This window comes from Eubalaena glacialis, chromosome 3 (genome assembly GCF_028564815.1).
Source record: "Eubalaena glacialis isolate mEubGla1 chromosome 3, mEubGla1.1.hap2.+ XY, whole genome shotgun sequence".
NCBI classification, from domain to species: domain Eukaryota; kingdom Metazoa; phylum Chordata; class Mammalia; order Artiodactyla; family Balaenidae; genus Eubalaena; species Eubalaena glacialis.
The window spans coordinates 5,691,672-5,715,795 of NC_083718.1; the positions used below are offsets into that span (position 1 = coordinate 5,691,672).

At 35.6% G+C, this 24,124-nt stretch overlaps 1 protein-coding gene across 1 annotated transcript in view; it reads right to left on the minus strand.

Moving 5' to 3' along the window:
* Positions 1-291: 291 nt before the first annotated feature.
* The window catches only part of F13B (coagulation factor XIII B chain), a 36,286-nt gene continuing 12,453 nt past the window's right edge, over positions 292-24,124 (minus strand). The window contains exons 3-12 of the mRNA XM_061185284.1: positions 23,025-23,210; positions 21,731-21,907; positions 21,190-21,366; positions 18,379-18,558; positions 18,101-18,286; positions 17,026-17,208; positions 13,536-13,736; positions 12,624-12,806; positions 1,506-1,719; positions 292-325 (exon numbers count right to left, since the gene is read on the minus strand). Of these exons, the coding sequence (XP_061041267.1) occupies positions 292-325; positions 1,506-1,719; positions 12,624-12,806; positions 13,536-13,736; positions 17,026-17,208; positions 18,101-18,286; positions 18,379-18,558; positions 21,190-21,366; positions 21,731-21,907; positions 23,025-23,210 (1,721 nt within the window). The remainder of the gene's footprint in view (positions 326-1,505; positions 1,720-12,623; positions 12,807-13,535; positions 13,737-17,025; positions 17,209-18,100; positions 18,287-18,378; positions 18,559-21,189; positions 21,367-21,730; positions 21,908-23,024; positions 23,211-24,124) is intronic.

Genomic DNA, 24,124 nt, shown 5'->3' on the forward strand with positions numbered 1-24,124 from the left:
GGCATTAGGAACCAGAAATATTTTGGTGTGCAGATTGATGTTTTAATAGATGAAAGACATGCAGCAAAGATGAGGTCACATGTCAAGTCATCCAAACCAGAAGTGAAACAACAGCATGTGTAGCTTTTATTTATAAATAAAGAAAATGTCCAGCGTAAACAATTTAGATTCAAATCTTCATGTAAGTAAAAACTCAGAGGTTTTTAATTCAACATTTTTCTTCTAACAATTATGTTTTATAAAGGATTTTATGATGTGTCAAAATGTTATTCTTCTTTCTGCCATTCATTTTCATGTCCTTAAGGGTTCTTGATAAGACAACATCCTTGATAAGAAAAAAAGAGAGAGAAGGTGGGGTTGAAATAAGCATCATTTCTGGTCAAGCATTTATTACAGTCTTAGCCCTTCAATATTTCATATAACTGGTCCTTGTTTTAATGAGGTACTGATAAAAGCAAGTAACCATCCCTGGTAAATTATACCACCAATTTCTTTTTAAAAACTCAATGTCATTAACTACACTAACACCATTTTCTACAATTTTTTTTCTAAGTTACTTATTCCTTTTTCTCTTAGAAATAGGAAATGCAAGATGTAATACAAAATTTAAATAGCACATACATTTTTCTACTCTGATTTTCACCGCAATTAAAAATTAAAAATAAAAAAGTTTTCCGCTTGTGTGTGTCTTATGAATGTTTTTTTCTAAAATGTTCAAAGTATCTAAAAAACTGTCCTTATGTAGTTCATATAGCTCATTCTTTATAACCATTAGAAGAGTACCACATGCACTTTGCCGTTAAGTCATTTAAAAATGTTCCTAGTTGAACCTAGAGTATAATTCCCATTTTATAATGTATCTTCAAAGGGGGCAAAATTCTGACGCAATAAAATGAATTACATTATTTTATTGCATTCTTTTAACGTTTCTCTAAGAAAAGAACAGGATTGTTTTCCATTGATCAAGTAGTAGAAAATATATTTTAAAAATTGCTATATGAGAAAACACTTCAGAAATAACTTCCAAATTCTTATATAGAACTGTGTTCCTGAAAACAAATACCATAATATTAATCTTTGTTATTAACATGCTTTTCCCTCAGTATCAAGTTTGTACAACTGTGTTTCCCATCGTTATTACGAACCGCTAATGAGAAATGGGAGAAAATGTGATTTTCTCTTATCTCAGAACATGTAGGTTAATTTTTCCACATTTAAATATCGCTCAAATTGATTTATTTACCCAATTGCCAAAGAGTCCAAATATCAAATAGCAAACAGTGCTTTGACTTTAGACCACTCAGAAAGCTTGTTGAATTAGTTAATACGTCTAGGAGTTGGCTTGGTTTAAAAAAATAAAGACAACGTGATATTTTTCCTTTTATAATGACCATAAAGTAGGACTGTTGTAGAACCTAATGTTTCTGAAATTTATAACATAATGAATCTCATGAATAACAACCTGAACAGAAAAAAAATAGTTGCAGGTACAAGCCTCTCCTTACCTTTCTCTTTGAATACATCTTGGATATGTTAACTGCCCTCTGTCACATTGCACTCTCAATTCCGATCCGATAATAGGAAACTCAGTTATGTAAGTATCTCTCTTACAAAGAAACTCAATATACTCGCCGTGGAAAATATATGGCCTATTGTCAAAACTCCATTTCAGGAGCAAATTATTACTTTCCATTGTATCAAAAGATAATGTGCAAGGCTCTGAAAAAAATAAAAAACAAAGAAAACTATCTTGATACCTCTCAGTATTAACAGGAACCATTGTGTTCCTTTCTCATAATAACCTTAAAATTCCCAGGCATTAGAGCAGCAAGTAAGTTAGAATTCATATTCAAGTCAGAAAATATGTTCAAAGCTCACAGAAAACAGCCTGCCATTTATCTCTGCTGCCCTGAATTTGGAAAAATGGTATGTCCTGCCAGTTACTGAGCTTTATGCCATTAAGATTTGCAAAGACAGAAAGCAAAAAAAGGTGTTTTTAAAAAAACATTGATAGTTAATAATAGTCATTGAAATAGTATTCTTTTTCCTTTTTCTTCTTCAGAAAGTGCAAATAAAACACCCATGAGACAAACCATTCATGGTTGGATAGATAATATTTTATGGAAATGTAGAAACAAGCTAGAGTCCCAACACTGACTCAGAATTTATGACCTGATGTATAAAGTATATCCAAAGTAATTAACAGTTTCTTCTCTTTTAAATTTCAGTTATTAAGGATTATTAAGATTGGATTGAGATGCTTTAAATTTTAAGCATTGACAGTATTATTGTGTCCTTCTCCTTATGCATTAAAACAAAACAAAATAAAAACTTAAGAACTAGGATACCCAGCAAACTTCTCTGGTTTCTTTTCCTTGATAAAAACATTGGTATTTTTAAAATACCAAATGTCAAATCATGTCAGAAAATGGGGCTGCTTGTGTTCATATTTGCCTCCTGGATGACCGAGCACCAAGCAGTTGCTTCTGAGATAAATAAAATGGTCCAGGGCTTCCCTGGTGGTGCAGTGGTTGAGAATCCGCCTGCCAATGCAGGGGACACGGGTTCGAGCCCTGGTCTGGGAAGATCCCACATGCCGCGGAGCAACTGGGCCCGTGAGCCACAACTACTGAGCCTGCGTGTCTGGAGCCTGTGCTCTGCAACAAGAGAGGCCGCAATAGTGACAGGCCCGCGCTCCGCGATGAAGAGTGGCCCCTGCTTGCCACAACTAGAGAAAGCCCTCGCACAGAAACGAAGACCCAACACAGCCAAAAAAATAAATTAATAAATTAAAAAAAAAAAGGTCCAGAGTTGCTAACAAAGCATATGAATCATACAACTGACACGCTAAAATACTTCTTTATTCAGTCGTTCTCAAGTGAAGGCCTGTGTGTCAGATGTCATCCTAGAGATGCTATAGATAGAAAAAAAATGACAGGAATGATTAGAAAGAGTCTAACAGGATCTTTATAGTCACTGTAAAATAGTTTTGAAAATGAGGTCAAATGGTACTATTGTTTAGAATGTTCTACAAAACATGCAATTTAAATTAAAACGAGTTCAAAATTGTTTCATGGAACTTCTGCTCTCAGCCATGACAGAGTAGCCTATATCAGACTAGCACTTCTACTAAGAACTAGAAAATCTGAAAACAGACACAAAGCAAGTATTTCAAGGAATCAGAGAATTTCCAAGGCAGGCAGTACTCCAGAGGCTAAGGGCCTGGTAAAAGCCCATTCAGATGAGTTCCACACTCTGCCATTTTTCTCTTGGGGTTTTGTTGATTTTCAGTGCAAGCTGAGAGACTAGATAGAGATGGGTCAGCAACAAACACAGAGCCAGAAGAGCTGCTGGAAATCCCACGGGGTTGAGGATAGAAAAGTGGGTCAGCCAAGACAACCAGGACTTGACGTGTCAGAGCCCAGAGAGATAGGAGGTATGAGGAAATGAGCTTGATTCTCTGCCCTGGCTTTGCCAGGGGTGCATCTGCCTATTCTTGATTGTGCAGAGAGAGAATTAGGAGCTCAGCTTGAAGTGAATGAAAAGCTACAGTGAGCAGTGGCCATCTCCCAGGAATATCAGAGTTAGGCAGGAAGGGGGACCTTGGTATACACACCAAACTCTAGTGAAGAACCCTGCAGGGTACATTCTATGAGCAGGAGCAAACAAAGTTCTGAAAATAAGCTTAGAGAAAGCTTTGTCTCTCACTGAATAGAGAACAAATTTCCCTACACTATCAGCCAGAAGATGGGATGAGTATTGTCTGGAATAAGATGGCATCATTGTCTCAAGCTCCAAAAATTATCCACACATAATATTTGATATTCAATCAACCATTAACAGAAATAGCAAGAAATGGGGCTAGAAAATGGATATAGCTTACAGATGATCCAGATATTGGAATTTTCAGACAAGGAGTTAAATATAAATAATTGCGACTAATATGGTCAAGAAATAGATGTTAAGAGGAAGTCTTTCATCAAACAACTCAAATCTACAAAAAAATATGAAATGGATATTCTAGAAATGCAAAGATAATAGTTGAAATTGAGAACTCAGTATACAAGTTTAAAGCAGATTGTACACATCTAAAGAGAGGATTCATGAACTGGAAAATATATCAGCAGAGAATTACCAAACAGAAACAATGAGAAGATAAAAGGAGAGAAAATATTGATTTTAAGAGATAGGAGACACTGGAAAAAGATGTAACATGTGTTTTATGGAATCACAGAAAGAGTGAAAAGAGAAAATGTTAAAAATATTTGAAAAGACATTAGCCAAACATTTCCAAAACCTGTGAAAGATATCAAGTCACAGATTCAAGAAGTCCTACCAACTAGGAGAATAAAATGCACAAAGAAACCAACATCTAGGTCCAAAATAACCTACTGAGAAGGCAAAGAGAATCTCAAAGACAACAGAGTAAAAGATACTTACTTTCAAAAAAGTACTATGAAAATGGTCTTTGACTATTTAACAAAAATTACAGAAACAGAAGAGGACGAAATGATATCCTTAAAGCATTGAAAGAAAATAAGGGACAAGCTAGAATTCTATATCAGGCAAAAATATTCCTCAAAGGAGAAAAAAAATAAAGAGACTTACAGACAAACACAAACTGAGAAAATAATAAAGAACTAATTTTTTCAGGCATTCAAAAAATTATCCCAATGAGAAACAGAGAAAAACAAGAAAAGATGAGGTAGATAGCCTCATCCACCAGAGGGCAGACAGCAGAGGCAAGAAGAACTACAATCCTGCAGTCTGTGGAACAAAAACCACATTCACAGAAATATAGACAAGATTAAAAGGCAGAGGGCTATGTACGAGATGAAGGAGCAAGATAAAACCCCAGAAAAACAACTAAATGAAGTGGAGATAGGCAACATTCCAGAAAAAGAATTCAGAATAATGATAGTGAAGATGATCCAGGACCTCGGAAAAAGAATGGAGGCAAAGATCTAGAAGATGAAAGAAATGTTTAACAAAGATCTACAAGAATTAAAGAACAAACAAACAGAGATGAACAATACAATAACTGAAATGAAAACTACACTAGAAGGAATCAATAGCAGAATAACTGAGGCAGAAGAACGGATAAGTGACCTGGAAGACAGAATGGTGGAATTCACTGCTATGGAACAGAATAAAGAAAAAAGAATGAAAAGACATTAAGACAGCCTATGAGACCTCTGGGACAACATTAAACACAACAACATTCACATTACAGGGGTCCCAGAAGGAGAAGAGAAAGAGAAAGGAACCAAGAAAATATTTGAAGAGATTATAGTCAAAAACTTCCCTAACATGGGAAAGGAAATAGTCACCCAAATCCAGGAAGCTCAGAGAGTCCCATACAGGATAAACCCAAGGAGAAACATGCCGAGGCACATAGTAATCAAATTGGCAAAAATTAAAGAAAAAGAAAAATTATTGAAAGGAGCAAGGGAAAAACAACAAATAACATACAAGGGAACTCCCATAAGGTTAACAGCTGATTTCTCAGCAGAAACTCTACAAGCCAGAAGGGAGTGGCATGATATACTTAAAGTGATGAAAGGGAAGAACCTACAACCAAGATTACTCTACCCGGCAAGGATCTCATTCAGATTCAATGGACAAATCAAAACCTTTACAGACAAGCAAAAGCTAAGAGAATTCAGCACCACCAAACGAGCTCTACAACAAATGCTAAAGAAACTTCTCTAAGTGAGAAACACAAGAGAAGAAAAGGACCTACAAAAACAAACCCAAAACAATTAAGAAAATGGTCATAGAAACATACATATCGATAATTACCTTAAACGTGAATGGATTAAATGCTCCAACCAAAAGACACAGGCTTGCTGAATGGATACAAAAACAAGACTCATCTATATGCTGTCTACAAGAGACCCACTTCAGACCTAGGGACACATTCAGACTGAAAGTGAGGGGATGGAAAAAGATATTCCATGCAAATGGAAATCAAAAGAAAGCTGGAGTAGTAATACTCATATCAGATAAAATAGACTTTAAAATAAAGAATGTTACAAGAGACAAGGAAGGACACTACATAATGATCAAGGGATCAATCCAAGAAGAAGATATAACAATTATAAATATATATGCACCCAACATAGGAGCACCTCAATACATAAGGCAATGGCTAACAGCTATAAAAGAGGAAATCGACAGTAACACAATAATAGTGGGGGACTTTAACACCTCACTTACACCAATGGAAAGATCATCCAAACAGAAAATTAACAAGGAAACACAAGCTTTAAATGACACAATTAACCAGGCAGATTTAATTGCTATTTATAGGACATTCCACCCAAAAACAGCAGATTACACGTTCTTCTCAAGTGCGCATGGAACATTCTCCAGGATAGATCACATCTTGGGTCACAAATCAAGCCTCAGTAAATTTAAGAAAATTGAAATCATATCAAGCTTCTTTTCTGACCACAACGCTATGAGATTAGAAATCAACTACAGGGAAAAAAATGTACAAAACACAAACACATGGAGGCTAAGCAATATGTTACTAAATAACCAAGAGATCACTGAAGAAATCAAAGAGGAAATCAAAAAGTACCTAGAGACAAATGATAATGAAAACACGACAATCCAAAACCTATGGTATGCAGCAAAAGCAGTTCTAAGAGGGAAGTTTATAGCTATAAAAGCCTACCTCAAGAAACAAGAAAAATCTCAAATAAACAATCTAACCATTCACCTAAAGGAACTAGAGTAAGAAGAACAAACAAAACCCAAAGTTAGCAGAAGGAAAGAAATCATAAAGACCAGAGCAGAAAAAAATGAAATAGAAACAAAGAAAACAATAGCACAGATCAATAAAACTAAAAGCTGGTTCTTTGAGAAGATAAACAAAATTGATAAACCATTAACCAGACTCGTCAGGAAAAAGAGGGCGAGGGCTCAAATCAATAAAATTAGAAATGAGAAAGGAGAAGTTACAACAGACACCACAGAAATACAAAGCATCCTAAGAGACTATGACAAGCAACTCTATGCCAATAAAATGGACAACCTGGAAGAAATGGACTAATTCTTAGAGAGGTATAACCTTCCAAGACTGAACTAGGAAGAAATAGAAAATATGAACAGACCAATCACAAGTAATGAAATTGAAACTGTGATTAAAAATCTTCCAACAAACAGAAGTCCAGGACCAGATGGCTTCACAGGTGAATTCTATCATTTACAGAAGAGCTAACACCCATCCTTCTCAAACTCTTCCGAAAATTTGCAGAGGAAGGAACACTCCCAAACTCATTCTATGAGGCCACCATCACCCTGATACCAAAACCAGACAAAGATACTACAAAAAAAGAAAATTACAGACCAATATCACTGATGAATATAGATTTAAAAATCCTCAACAAAATACTAGCAAACAGAATCCAACAACACATTAAAAGATCACACACCATGATCAAGTGGGATTTATCCCAGGGATGCAATGATTCTTCAATATATGAAAATCAATCAATGTGATACACGATATTAACAAATTGAAGAATAAAAACCATATGATCATCTCAATAGATGCAGAAAAAGCTTTTGACAAAATTCAACACCCATTTATGATAAAAAGTCTCCAGAATGTGGGCATAAAGGGAACCTACCTCAACATAATAAAGGCCATATACGACAAACCCACAGCAAACATCATTCTCAATGGTGAAAAACTGAAAGCATTTCCTCTAAGATCAGGAACAAGACAAGGATGTCCACTCTCGCCACTATTATTCAACATAGTTTTGGAAGTCCTAGACACGGCAGTCAGAGAAGAAAGAGAAAAAAAGGAATACAAATTGGAAAAGAAGAAGTAAAACTGTCACTGTTTGCAGATTACATGATACTATACATAGAGAATCCTAAGGATGCCACTAGAAAACTACTAGAGCTAATCAATGAATTTGGTAAAGTTGCAGGATACAAAATTAGTGCACAGAAATCTCTTGCATTCCTATACACTAATGATGAAAAATCTGAAAAAGAAATTAAGGAAACACTCCCATTTACCACTGCAACAAAAAGAATAAAATACCTAAGAATAAACCTACCTAGGGAGACAAAAGACCTGTATGCACAAAACTATAAGACTGTTGAAAGAAATTAAAGATGATACCAACAGATGGAGAGATATACCATGTTCGACTGGAAGAATCAATATTGTGAAAATGACTATACTACCCAAAGCAATCTACAGATTCAATGTAAGCCCTATCAAATTACCAATGGCATTTTTTACAGAACTAGAACAAAAAATCTTAAAATTTGTATGGAGACACAAAAGACCCCGAATAGCCAAAGCAGTCTTGAGGGAAATAAACGGAGCTGGAGGAATCAGACTCCCTGACTTCAGACTATACTACAAAGTTACATAATCACGACAATATGGTACTGGCACAAAAACAGAGATATAGATCAATGGAACAGGATAGAAAGCCCAGAGGTGAACCCAGGTACCTATGGTCAACTAATCTATGAGAAAGGAGGCAAGCATATACAATGGAGAAAAGACAGTCTCTTCAATAAGTGGTGCTGGGAAAAACTGGACAGCTACATGTAAAAGAATGAAATTAGAACACTCCCTAACACCATACACAAAAATAAACTCAAAATGGATTAGAGACCTAAATGTAAGCCCAGAAACCATAAAACTCTTAGAGGGAAACATAGGAAGAACACTCTTTGACATAAATCACAGCAAGATCTTTTTTGATCCACCTCCTACAGTAATGGAAATAAAAACAAAAATAAACAAATGGGACCTAATGAAACTTAAAAGCTTTTGCAAAGCAAAGGAAACTACAAACAAGATGAAAAGACAACCCTCAGAATGGGAAAAAATATTTGCAAACGAATCAACAGACAAAGGATTAATCTCCAAAATATATAAACAGCGCATGCAGCTCAATATTAAAAAAACAAACAACCCAATCAAAAAATGGGCAGAAGACCTAAATAGACATTTCTCCAAAGTGGGCATACAGATGGCTGAGAAGCACATGAAAAGCTGCTCAACATCACTAATTATTAGAGAAAAGCAAATCAAAACTATAAAGAGGTATCACCTCACACCATTTAGAATGGGCATCATCAGAAAATCTACAATCAACAAATGCTGGAGAGGGTGTGGAGAAAAGGGAACCCTCTTGCACTGTTGGTGGGAATGTAAATTGATACAGCCACTATGGAGAACAGTATGGAGGTTCCTTAAACAACTAAAAATAGAATTACCATATGACTCAGCAATCCCACTACTGGGCATATACCCAGAGAAAACCATAATTCAAAAAGACACATGCACCCCAATGTTCATTGCAGAACTATTTACAATAGCCAGGTCATGGAAGCAACCTAAATGCCCATTGACAGACGAATGGATAAAGAAGATGTGGTACATATATACAATGGAATATTACTCAGCCATAAAAAGGAACAAAATTGGGTCATTTGTAGAGATGTGGATGAATTTAGAGACTGTCATACAGAGTGAAGTAAGTCCGAAAGAGAAAAACAAATACCGCATATTAATGCCTATAAGTGGAACCTAGAAAAATGGTACAGATGAACTGGTTTGCAGGGCAGAAATTGAGACACAGATGTAGAGAACAAATGTATGGACACCAAGGGGGGAAAGAGGTGGGAGGTGGTGGTGGTGGTGGGATGAATTGGGAGATTGGGATTGACATGTATACACTGATGTGTATAAAATGGATGACTAATAAGAATCTGCTGTATAAAAAAATAAATTAAAAAAAAAGAAAAGATGAGGAACAAATTATTGATAAATATATGGGTAAATCTAAAAGAATATTGTTGGACAACATAATATTAATATATCTTTGGGACTTAAACTATATGTACAATGAAAATGCATGACATAATAATACAAAAAGTGGGAAGAGTAAATAAAGTTAAAGTGTTCTGTGTCCTAGAGAAATGGTAAAATTACAAATTTATACTCAATTGTAATAAGGCAATTTTGCATTATGAAATCTCTATGATAACAGCTAAAGGAAGTCTGGAGGAACGTATAATCCACAAGCTATGAGAGAGTAAAATGGTATAACAAAAAATTTGATTTGCCCATGAGAAAGCAATAAAAAAAAAAGAGAGAGAGAAAACAGAACATAGAACAGATAGGATATATATCTAGTATAGTAAGATAGTAGCTATAAACCCAAACATATCAGTAATCACATTAATATGTAAATGGACTAAATAATCCATTGTAAAGGAAATGATTGTCAGACTGAATAAGTATATTTTTACATACACTAACTATATATTGCTTGTAAGACATACACATTAAAAGTAAGAACCCAGAAAGTTGAAAGCTAAAGGATGAAAAATTGTACACCTTGTAAATACTTGGCAAACACCAGTTGGTACAGCTAAAGTAGATTTTTAAGGCAAAACCAAACAAAAACAAAGCATTACTATAGGTAAAGAAAGACTCAAATTATACAGATTCAACATGTTTCAATCTGTGTGCACCTAATAAAATAGTATCAAAATACATGACCAAAATTTGACAGAACTAAAATGATAAATATTTTTAAATGTACCAAGTGAGAGAATTTAATGCACTTCTTTTGGTAATTGGTAGAAAAATAAACAAATAAACAAACAAACACAAATCAGGACAGATAAGAATGAACTTAGTAACATGAGAAACAAAATTCTATTCAATTGACATGTATGTAACGACAGTGAACCCAACAAGGACAAAATTAATTTATTTCCAGTAAAAAGGTTTACCTGAAACAAGTATATGCTTGTAATAGACTAAGCATCAGTGAATTTCAAAGAACAGATATAATTCAAAGTATGTCTCAGTGGATTTAGAATAGAAATCAACAACCAAAAGAAAACTAGAAAATCCTCCAATGTTCAGAATTTAAAAAATAAACTTCTACATAACTCAGAGTGCATAGAAGATATCAAAATGGGTATTATAAATTTTTAGCTGAATGATAGTAAAAATCAAAAATATAAAAATGTGTGGGATGAAGTTGAAGTTGTGCTCAGTGGGAAATTTAGATCCTTAAATTCATTTTTAGGGAAAAACATAAAGGATGAAAATTAGTAACTCTAAGTATAAATCTAAACAAGCTAGAAAAAGAATAATAAAATAAATCCAAGAAAGTAGAAGAGAGGAAATAATAAAGACAAGAATATAAATTAATGAAATAGCAACATTTGATGAAAGGATCAAAAAATGCAGATACTGATTGCTTATAAGGACCAATAAAATTTACAGACCCTCAGCAAGATATATCAGAAAGACATACTTCTTCACAGCAGTATAACAAAAGACACATCACTAAAGGCATTAAAAAGAGTATAAAAGGATGTCATGAACGTGATGTCAACAAACTTGACAATTTATATATAATGGACACATTCTTACAAACCACTTCCTACTGAAACTGAGAGAAGAGAATAATAACCTAATATCTATTAAACAAATTGAAGTTGTCATTAAAATCTTTCCACAAAAAAAACCTCAAGGCCCAGGTGGCATCTCTGATGATTTCTTACAATTATTAAAGAAGAAATAGTACCAGTCTTAGACAAAATCTAGAGAATTGATAAAGAGGGAATACTTCCTAACCCACTGTATGAAGTTAGCAGAAACTTGATACAAAACCCAAAAGGAAAATAACAAACCAATCTCCCTCATGAAAATAGTTGCAAAAATCCTATGTAGAATATTAGCAAATAAAATTCAACAATATATAAAAAGCATAATTCATCACAACCATGTGGGATTTATTACAGAAATACAATCCTGGTTTAACATTCAAAAAGAAGCAATGTAATTCCAAGGGGAAAAAAAATGTAATAATCATATGATAGTTTCAACAGATATTGCTAAAATTAAACTCACTGAAGGTTTTTTTAAACTCTTAGCAAAATAGAAATAGGTGGTTTCTATAAATTTATTTTGATTTTTTTTAACGTATTTGTAACACCATATTTAAAGATGAATTACTGAAAGATTTAGTTATGAGATCGGAACACAGATACCCACCATTTCTACTCAGCATTGTACTGAAGTCCAAGACAGTGCAATAAGGTAAGAAAATAAATGAAAGTCAGATATAAACACAAAGAAATATTTTCTTTTTATTTAAAAATATGCTATTTTATGACTCCTGAGAATCTTGGGAGATAGTGTTACTTTTATTAGGATGCCTCATCAACAAGGCATTATCATCTTTCAGATTGAGGGGACCATTCCTATATCTGTTTCCCGCTGTCCTCGTGTTTTCTAGCACAGCACCAATAACACTGAATGACAACTGTTAGACTGGTTACCCACACCACACGGCTTATCCATCCTATAGGTCCTACAACCCAGTACCTCATGTATGGTTTGTACTTAAAAAATACTTGTTAGAATGGGCTGGATTCTAGATATTTATGATCTAGAGGAAAGAGTAGAACCCAGTAATTGAACAAGCACACTAATAAAATAACAAAAATGCAAAAATTAAATTTTATATTAGTGCTATATCAACTCAAAGAGAAGAGGAAGTGAAAAATATGGTTTTATTTTAATAAATAGAGACATATGTGGCAGTACTTACCCAAACACAATGGTGGTGTAGTCCACACTCCCTCTAAACAATAGGACTCCTTAGACCCTTGTAGGAAATGGTGCTCGAAACATCTGTATTCCACTGAGGAACCATTTTCATAGGTCCTGACTGTTGAACTCTTAATAACTCCATTTTTAATAAATGGGGGAGATGCACACGTTCTTTTAGATTCTGCAAAAATAATAAAGTCTACAATGAATTGCTACAATAGGCAGCCAGTGCTTTTATAATCGCTACAGAAATAAAACAATATATTTCATGTAAAAGCATTTTTAAGACATCTCTCAAGTAATTTTTAAATATCAAAAGCATTTCTGCAATAACTTCATACATAAAATTTATGATTGCAATTAGAATCTCATGATATTAAATACACGTTTAAAACTAGCCAAGTATTAACAATTGTGATTTTACTTTTCCCCTTTCTGTTTGCCAAAAGTGCAAGCATATAAGATCCGTCTTGAGGCCATGCTTTCTGTATGCATTCTCTTCCTTTTTCCTTATTAAAAGTGACAGTCCCATGCCCAAGGAGTACACAAAATCTCTCACTCTACCTTAAGCCCTCTTCTGAGACAATGCTCCCCTGCAAACCCTGAGGAGAGCAATGCTTTACAGGGTTGTTGATTGCTCACAAGAGGGTGATCCATCCTCTGAAAGTCTGGTGATATGTACAAAATCTCATGATTTCTCTCTTTATAAAACTGACTGACAGAATTAAAAGATGTCAGCATAGATCCTATTTAAGGGTATGTGCTGATTGGAAATTGATCAGGTCATTCCCAATTTTATAGATTAGATGATGAGGGTGGTGGATTGCTTAGGGTCTTATCCTTTGAACTCATATTGATTACCTGTGATATTGGTCACCCAAGAAATTGTCAGGAAGCACTATTGTTTTACCTTTTCTAATACATGAAGGATATTTCACTTCTCCTCTGTTGCACTGCACTGATAATTCAGAGGGTGCAGTTGATGGAGACAAGTCATACCCCTGTTTACATACAAAATCTATTAAATCTCCATGTAAGATCTTCCCTTCATAATTCCACTTCATCTCTAGGTTATTTCTGCTCACGTCATCCACATTAACTGTACACGGCTCTGTAAAACAAAGGGTCTTTTCAATTCTTCACTCATCTCACTCATATTTTTACAAAAAAAATTATGACAGGCATCAAAAGCAGTGTTTTATATTTACCATTTATCATTATTAAAGCTCTTCACATATATACATAATAAAGGATACACTTTATTGCTGTCAAATGAATTTATATATTTTGTATTATCTTCAATATATCATAAATTAAAACCACTTAATTTGAAACATTAAAAATATTGTTTAAAGACAACAGCCACTTAGGTTCATCCTGATTTCCTTCCTATAAAATAAAATCTTCAAATAGAAAATGTATTTACTGTGTAATATTTGTGGGACACTTACCACTTGATATTCGTCGGTGAATAAAACAAAGATCCCTGCCCTCATGGAGATTACCTTCTAACTGGGAGACACACACACACAATAAACAATAAATGTAATAAATATATGGATCTTATAATTTGGGGCCATCTTTAAACTACATAGAATAAGTGCGATAGGAAAATTAATAGTGGAGGCGTGGGGGAAGGGGGATTGTGCTTCTAGGTAAGGTGGTTGGGACAGGCTTAAATAAGTAATCTTTGAACAGACTTGAAGGAGGTTAAGGAGTGAACCAAGTCATTTTTTGAGGGAAGGGCATTCCAGGCATGGGGAACTACCTTGAGGTGAGAGCACACCTGGCTTACTTGGGGAGGAATAATGAGACCAGACTGGCTGAAGTAGGATAAGGGCAGGGAAGACCAGCAGCGGGGAGGTTGAGAAGTTCATAACATCTGGAATAATTCACAGATGGGAAATGCTGCTCCTTATAACACCATCTTTCCCATTCGTAGTGAGAGTACTTTCAGTTCCACAGGACAAGTAAGATGGACAAAGCTCTCTCCTCTTGCCCTGATGACAATAAATGATCTTCACTCAGTATTTGTTTTAGGCTGTGGGCATCAAGCCTAAATGTCATGAGGCAATTGTTCCAGACAGAAAATGATAGGCTTCCTTAAACCTTATTGTTCTCTATGGGGTTGTTCCATTACTAGCTTTTCCTTTACAATTTCGGTCCAGTCTCTATCCTCAGAGATGAATGCAATATCAATCACATCATCAAAAGCTTAACATCAAAATCATTTATGAAAATATGAGAGCAATAGAAAAACTACAGGTGAACATATATCTGAATGTGAATGTGAACAGCAAACTAAGAATGACTTGAAGGAGAGAAACCACAAAGGAGATGCTGAAAGAGCTGACTTAAAACTTAAATTTATGTATATTAAAAACACTATAAATAAAAGAGGAAAACAAAAAATAGTTGCAATATACATGACTGTCAAATGGATAATATAATTTATATAGATAAAGCTCTTATGGGTATGGAAAAATCGCTAAACTATGAACAATCAGTTCATTGAAAAACCACCTGTGGCCATTAGAAAACTGAAAAATGTCAACTGTTTAATACCCAAATAAATCCAACTAAAGTAATTTTAATTGCTTAATTAACACTATGTAAAGATTAAGATATTCAAGTTCACAAAGATTAAAAAACTACTTCATTAATTCACTGATGCTAGGATCATAAATCAGAATAAACTTTATGAAGGGCAGTTTGGCAATTAACAGAAATTTAATTAAAATTCCAGATCTCTTTGATCCAGAAATTCCTCTTCAGATAATCTGAAAACAAAAACAAAACATGTGAAATAAATAGAATTAATTTTATTTTATCAAAAAATAAAGATTATTTACATGTACAAATATTTAGTACAAGATGTACTGTGTGGAATATAAAAATGTTGAAAACACACTAAATGTCCATCAAAAAGTAATTAATTAAATTATGGCATATCTGCATTAAGGAATACTGTGCAGCCATTAAAATATAATGTAGAGATATATCAAACCATGTTCATAATATAGTTTAAGTGAAAGAAACAAGATTCATAGCCTCTTCATGATATCATACATTTTTGTGAATATGTATGTTGGAAGCTGGTGTAGAAAAAGGTGTAAAAGACCATTATCTAAGTCATTGACAGCACTTGTTTCCGGCAAGGTTACTGATAGTTTCTGTTTTCTTCTAGTTTACTCTGTATGTTTATTAATTTTCTTGTAGATAACAATGATTCGCTTTTGTAGTTTAAAGGGCTAATATTTTTAACTAAATGTCTTTTTTAACTTATAGGGAGTTTATCATGCAATTTTCTATTTGTAGAAGTCACAATGTAAGAAGTTCTTTGCAACTGTAGTGACCAGGTACGTTACTTTTAAATGTAACTCTGACTAGCAAAGTTAAAAAATGAGGCAAATCTATAGGCTTGAAATGAGAGGTGAATATTGTTTTCCCAAAGTAATTTCAATTTAGGTAATTATTTAGATAGCTGCCTCAGTTTTCTACTTGAAAACATTAACATTAATTAATCCATGCCTTAATCCAAAATATATTTAGAGTAACTACAAACGTTTTTATCTGCTCAAAAAGATAAAAAAAAAAGCGAGGAAGCAGTGGCAAAGAAAGCTATAAACGACATGCTCTACCAAGGAAAGAATTGGATTGATTATTCTTCTGTCCAAATGACATTCTGAGGACAATAAGAGAGACAACAAGAAATATAAACAACCAGGGGAAATTCCAGTTAGGAGAAACACAACACAAATGTAATCAGACACACAAATGTGATTATGTTTAATGCCACTGAAATGGACACTTAAACATGGTTAAAATGGTAAAGTTTTGTTGTTCTTATGTTACCACATTTTAAAAAAAATGCAGTGGGGTAAGAACTAGTATAGCCTAAACCCTAAGATACTAGGGATTTTTTTCTGCTGACAGAAACAATAAGGCAAAAAACACTTGAAGAATGAAAGATATATACAAAATTCTCTTTTCCATGCTATAAAACATTATATGAAAATCACGTAAGAATACAAACATAAGGGTAGAACAAATTCAATGTGTCCTGCTATAAGCAGAGTAAGTTCCAGGGACCTAATGTACAAAACAATATATAAAAAAATAAATAAGATAAAATTCAGAAATTAAAAAAAAACACCCCAATGTTGTGCACTTAAAAGTTGCTAAGAGTGGATTTTAAATGCTCTCATCATAACAACAACCCCCAAGATTACGTGAGGTGAAGGATAAATAAACTAACCTTATTGTGGTAATAATTTCACAATGTATTTGTGTATCAAATCATCGCATTATACACCTTAAACATACACAAGATTATATGTCAATTGTATCTCAATAAGGCTGGGAAAAATTTTTTTAATTCAACGTGTTCTCTATCTTACCTAAGCAAACAGGTGGGGATGACCATTTTCCTTGTTCACAGTGAGATATTTTTGCTCCTCTCAATAAGTAATATTCATTGCATCTATATTCCACTGAGGATCCTGTCGGGTAGCTTGCTAATAATCCACCAATAACAGCTCCATTTATTACATCAGGTGGAGAATTACAATTCTCAGTATTTCCTAAGAAAAGAAGTTATTTTAAAATTAATACAAACATAACAACATAATGATATAATACAGTTGCCCATACAATAGTACTTTAATATTTCACTATGTAATTTAGGACAATTGATGTCTCAGATTACCAGAATCAGAGAAACTTTATTCAGCTAAGTATTGTTAAAATTTACTAAGCCAAACTAAACAGCAAATGTTTTGCTGAAGGACAAGTACGCAGCCGATTTTTCACTTTTCTTGCTTCTGAAGGACTCATGCTATAGATATTCTTAAAATGTACAGAAAGATAAACAGTGTTCTTTAACCTAACGATTATGGTCCGTTTAAAAACTGTCCTTTGTTATTATCCATTTTTATTTTTTCCTTCTCATCTCTCTTCATCTCAGATCTCAATCAACCCATGGATGAAAATTTCCATTTTTCTCTCTGTCTTCAGAGTCTTTCCCCTACTCGACTAATTTCTCTAGCATCTTTAATAGCTTTTCTCTTACACAACTGATATCCTCGGTAAACATGTCTGTGGAGGTCTCTCCAGGACCTGATCAAGAAATGAGGAGGATGACAGGAAGGGTAGCACCGAGGAGTGGTACCCTGGTTGTGCCCTTCAGTAAGATGAAAGAGCAGGTATATGGTTCAGAGGGTGGAGGGCTCAGAATGGCCAGATGCAAAAGTACTATCATCAGGATGTTAAAAACTTGTTTGTTTCCCAATTCTTTATATTCAGTTAAATTCTACAGAGAGCTCCATATGTTCAGGAAAAATAGCAGAGTAAGTGCTGCATCTGTGTGTTTCAAACTCTTCTAAGCCACGGACTGTTGCTGTAAGTGTGTGAATTAAACAAAGGAAAATTTTACACACTAGGCTTAGCTCTGGATGTGAAACGCAGCACACGTACCAACACACTCAGGGGGAAGGGTCCATTTTCCACGTTTACAAGTTATTTCTTCTGGTCCCCGGAGGTGATACCCTCTTTCACACATGTATGTCACTTTATCCCCATTATAGTAGACCTTGGAGGATGGGTTTGCTGCAGCATTCTCAACCAAGGGTGGGTCCTCACAGGCCATCCTCTGCTTTTCTTCTGAAAAGGGAAAATTTAAACAGAAGAGACCATTTAGCTCCACATGCACGCAGGTTTCATTTTAGGGAAAGCTTATTTGAGGTGCTGCTAACCAATGCATTTGGGAGGTTCTGTCCATTTTCCATTTTCACAGCGTATCTCTTCTGATCCCTGCATCTCAAAGTTAAGTCCACATTCTATACGAACTGTTTCTCCGTGACGATAAGTGGTTGAGTACGTTTGAATTTTGGAGGTCAGAGGCAGAGGGGGAGGAGGACATCGATTTCTTCTTCCTTATGGAAAAACGTCAGTATATTTAGTCACATAATTACCAAAAAATAATAGTTAAGATTTCATAAGCACATTCATTGTGCCAAGGACCCTAAGAAGTATGGCAGACAGACTGGGGTCACCCCCTGGATCCCCACATCCTGACGCTCACTTCCTTGAGTCACGCCCCTCCCCAAGAACAGGAACTGGGACTTGCTTCTAAGCAATGAACACAGTCAAGATGATGGGACGCATGTGACTTGTTTAAACACAGCCACAAGGATGGATGCGTGTGATCATGCACACACACATGCAACACAGTACGGTAAGGCCGTTCTCGCCGAGCTCTTTCCCAGCTGATTTGGAAGAGAAGCAAGCTGCTTCACCACGAGTTTCCGAATGGAGTGGGCCACAGGGCAGGGGGCACAGGGCTGCCTGCAGGGGCATCCAGGAGGAGACTGAAACCCTCTGCTCAGCAGCCTGCCAAGCTCCAAATGCTGCCACAAACCACAGTGAACTTGAAAGCAGCTTCTTCCCGAGCCCAGCCCCAGATGACACTGCAGTCCCACCTGACACCTTGACTGCAGCTTTGTTAGACACGGACGCAGAGCCAGGTCAGCTACACCCAGAATCCTGACCCACAGAAACTGTGAAAGGCACAGATGTGTGGTTTCAGGCTGTTAAGTTCGTGCCAATAGAAAACTAAAAGAGCCAGCACGTTACATTCATTATCTCCTTTCATCTTAAAATAACTTTGTAAAGCGGGGACTATTACATCTCCCATACTATAGACAAAGAAACTAAAACTTATGAAGTAAGTAAATTATTAGTAAGTGGTGGATCTGTTCCTGAACCCGTGTCTATCTGAATTAAAATCTCCTGCTCTTATCTATTCTAAAATACTATGTTAATTTCCCATGGTTGCCGTGACAAATTACCACAATGGAGTGGCTTAAAACAGCACACCTTTATTCTCTTACATTTCTGGAAGCCAATGTCCAGAATCGGTTTCACTGGGCTGAAATCAAGGTATCAGGAGAGCTGTGCTCCTTCTGGAGCCTTTAGGAGACAAGCAGCTTCTTTGCCTCTGCAAGCTTCCGGGGGCTGCGTGCACTCCTTGGCTTATGACCCCTTCCTTTTTCACTCCAACCTTTGCTTCCATCGTCACATCTCATACTTGATCTTCTGCAGTCAAATCTCCCGCTGCCTCCCTCTTATATAATTATGATGCTTATGATTACATTTGGGGCCCACATGGATAATCCCAGATATTATTCCTCTCTCCAGATCCTTAATTTCATCACATCTGCAAAGTCCCTTTTGCCCTATAAGTTAACATTCACTGGTTCCAGGGACTTGAATATGAATATCTTCTTTTGGGAGGGAGGGAGGCATTACTCAGACGACTACACTGCCCATCCTACATCTAAGGACTGTTTGCTAGAAAGCGATAGCAGGAATGTTGGCATCTGACTTAATTTGGTGGGAGTGGGGCGAACAGGTGATAAGTAGGTAGGTCTGCCATTTCGTTTTGAAATAATATGCTACAGGTAATTTGCTAACAGTCTTCCTCTCTGCTGTTAGAGCAAGGCTCTTGGGCACCACTGGAAAGTTTAAAAAAGAATATTTCTAACAAAAAAAATTAAAGTCATTGTTTAGTGCATTTAGAGAATGATGGCAGTTCTGGGAAACCCCACTGCATAACCCTGCTGACCCCTCTTTCATTCCTCCCAGCAACTGTTTCAAATCTTCACTACTCTCTTCCAAGTTTTCCATTCCTTTCTTCCTCCTGCCTGCTAATAATGACTATTTCCTACATTACAGAGACAACAGAGGCTATCAAGCCCTTTACCTCTCCCCATCCTTCCCAATCCTCAAAGTCCTATTTATCTTTTAAGGCCCAGTTCAGACATTTTCCATCACCTCTGTAAACACTGTCCCACACCATATCAATCAGAACCTTCAATGTTTGCTCAAACACCTTATACCTGACTTTATTATACCAGTTGTCACATTGTATCAATGACTTGTATCTGTTTCCTCTGCTAGACCAGGACCTCCTTCATATAACATTGCAGGTGTGATTATATGACTATTGAATTGATGTCTCTTAACAGGTAATCATACCACCTGCTTGAACACAGCCAGTGATATAAATGGAACCATAGACGTCCCAGTTGACGGTGGCTCTTACTAGATGACCTCAGTTTTGATTTTCACTCTGGGTAACATTCTGCTGCTTTTTCTGCTCTTTACCCCACTGTTTTGAAGACTGTATTTTCACATCAGGGAATATGCGGCTAAGTAATAAGAAAGTACCTTCACAAAGCTGCCACCTTGGGACAACTGGATCTAGTTAATTCCCAACAAGAAAAATTATTCATTATAATAAGAGATTTACAATTTATAATAGATTTTTAAAAATATATTTAAAAGATATATCCACTCTACAAACTAATGTAAAAATTAAGATTTCTTCAGATTAAATGTACTAAAGACTGTTGAAAATAGCACTGATTTAAAAGACAATATTTATTTAAAAAAATAGCACTCGGGAGAAGACTTAGATATCATCAGAGACTTTTTTTCATAGAAATTAAAGCTGATTCAGACATGATATTTTATTTGTGTGAGTATGAAATTTTAAAAATTACCTTCACAGACAGGAGATTCTGGGTACCAACCAAAGTTATAGCACTGAATTAAATCAGATCCACTTAGATAATAATTTTTATGACAGAAAAATTGAACTACATCTCCTTCTTCATAGGTTTGCTTTACAGGATGAAAATAACCATTTTCTACTGATCTTAAAGAAGAACATATTAATTCTAAAAAGGAAAGAACAAATAAAAAACAAAGAAGTGTTATTTTTCCTGCTAGAACAAAATTCACCCACTACTTACCTGCCATATCTGAATTAGAAATCAGCAACTTTGCCAAATTTTGTTATTCCTAGTAAAAGCTTGTCAATTTATATATTTATTGAATATCGTTAAGCTTATTTTAAGTATCTGAGCTAAAAGGATTTTTCCCTCTTTGAGAGCTTGAAATGATGAAAGCCTACTGTCAACATCATTAAAACCAGAAGCAAAAAAATATGAAAAAAGGAACATAATTCACACAACAACTTGTACCCATTTCTGAGAGGGAGTTTTCAAAGTGAAAGCAGTCGTCTTCAAAGTGAGAACCTACTGGTACATCGTGGGGTGAGGGCCCATCCGTACGGGTGACACTCCACCTCCTCCGTCCTCTTCCCGGAAGCTGTGTGGTACCCAGAGGCACACTCATATCGTACTTTGTCCTTCACGTTGAACATCTTCTGTGTTGTGGAATAATTTCCGTGATGTAATTCAGGGGCCAAACATGTCTCTAAAAAAAAAAAAGAAATTAAAGTCATTTGTTTTATGAACTCCATCCCTAAAGCTAGAATATTAAAAGGAAATCTCAAAAAGTATTTTCTATGAATCTTAACAATATATGACAGAGCCAGCTCTTGGCAAAATTGAAAAATAATCAAAGTTTGCCTTGGTCTCTGGATTCCCTTTCTTCATGCACCCTGCATCCTAACTCTACCTGTCTTCAGTCTCTAAAATTCTACTCTAGTGTATTTGGCCAAAGGCCACAATTCAATAGAAAACTTGTGCAGTAGCGATTTTTTGATGATGTCCCATCTGTGGATTTGTATAATTTAAATAGATAACACCACACTAACTACATATATATATTCAAATAAGTGGGTTATTTTAAAAATAAATTTATTTATTATCTATTTATTTTTGGCTGTGTTGGGTCTTTGCTGCTGCACGCGGGCTTCCTCTAGTTGCGGCGAACGGGGGCTGTTCTTCGTTGCGGTGCGCAGGCTTCTCATCGCGGTGACTTCTCTTGCTGCAGAGCACAGGCTCTAGGAGCGTGGGCTTCAGTAATTGTGGCATGCGGGCTCAGTTGTTGTGGCTCACAGGCTCTAGAGCGCAGGCTCAGTAGCTGTGGCGCACGGGCTTAGTTGCTCCGCGGCATGTGGGATCTTCCCGGACCAGGGCTCGAACCCCTGTCCCCTGCATTGGCAGGCGGATTCTTAACCACTGCGCCACCAGGGAAGTCCCTGATTGGGTTATTTTTAAGTTTATCTGATATTGGTTTGTGGTATAAAATAATGTGCATTATTTCGAACTCTTCTCTAATGAAGGAAATAATAATTTATGTATGTTGTGACAGAAAGTTTCATTAAGGGTCTTTCCTTTTATTCCACTCCAATTCTTTGTTTACTAGTAAAAAATAGGAACTGCTGGAGTAGGTGTGTGGTAGAGGTTGGGAATCCTTGGATTAAGGAAACACCCAGCATTAGAGAGAAACAATATAATAACTTCCTGTCTCGAGAGACATAATAAAATAACAATTATATTTAAACAAGAATGCCTACCAATATAAGAAAGCATTGAACTCACAAGCTCTTATCTTCAGATTTAGGAGATGATTCTTAAACACATACCATGTTCCTTCCTACAGGTTGGCTGAGAAGACCATCCATCAGGGAGGCATTGAACCACTGCTTCATCCTGCCCTGTTGTGGTTTTGTACCCTGATGCACAACGATAACGCATGTTCTCTTCAATTTTGTAAAATAATTTTGTGTCAAAGATGTAACCGTTCCTCAGGTCAGGCTTAGGGCATTTTTCTGTGGAGACAAAATATTTCTGTTCTAAATTGATGAAATTAAGCTTGTTCTTTACTGAGTTGTAAAACTAACAATGCAAAAGTTTAATATTATTCTTGGAATTTTAAGGAGAGAGAAAAATGTTCACTCCACAATTCCTTGATTTAATTTAATTTCGGAACTATCCTGCATGCTCTGCATCAAATTTGTTTAAAAGTTGATTCAATTTGACACTAAAATTCTTGGATGTACTAACTTCGGTTCTCACAGTCATCCCACCCCTACCTCATCTACTTTAGAAAATATATCCAGAGATCTTCCTCTAACTAATTGTCATTAATGGAAAATAGAAATAATTTCTTTTGGGTTTACTTCCTAATATTTTTGAGTCCACTGCATTTGATAATTTTTAACATTATGTAACTAAAGCACATATACCTACTCTATGGATCCTTAAAGAATCATGCAGACAATTTAATGTGAAAACTGTGTTCATTTATTTTTTAAGCCTCTGATCGCCTACCTGCACAGTAAGACTCCATAGTCAGTCCATGTAAACTGTGACTGAGTCACAGACATGCTACTCAAAACCTTGGGGTTCACAGAGCTAATTTTTACTAAATACTTGGGACTGTGATGTGTTGGATAGTACATTTACCTTAGCATTGTATGGAGTTTAATCATTTTTTAAGCCTCATTAACGGACCCTTGTAACAAACCAATCCAGAAAGGTGAAGAGACTTGTCCAAGGTTAATATTAGTTTAAATATATGTTGTACTTGCTGTGTGGCAAGCCCTTTATAAAGATTATCTCATCGAAGCTGTATGATTCGCATTTTATAGGTGAGAAAGTCCAGCTCAGAATGTTTAAGCCACTTTTCAGTGGTGCAGCAGGATTCACAGGCGGCAGTCTGGCCACAGAGGGTGTCTCAATC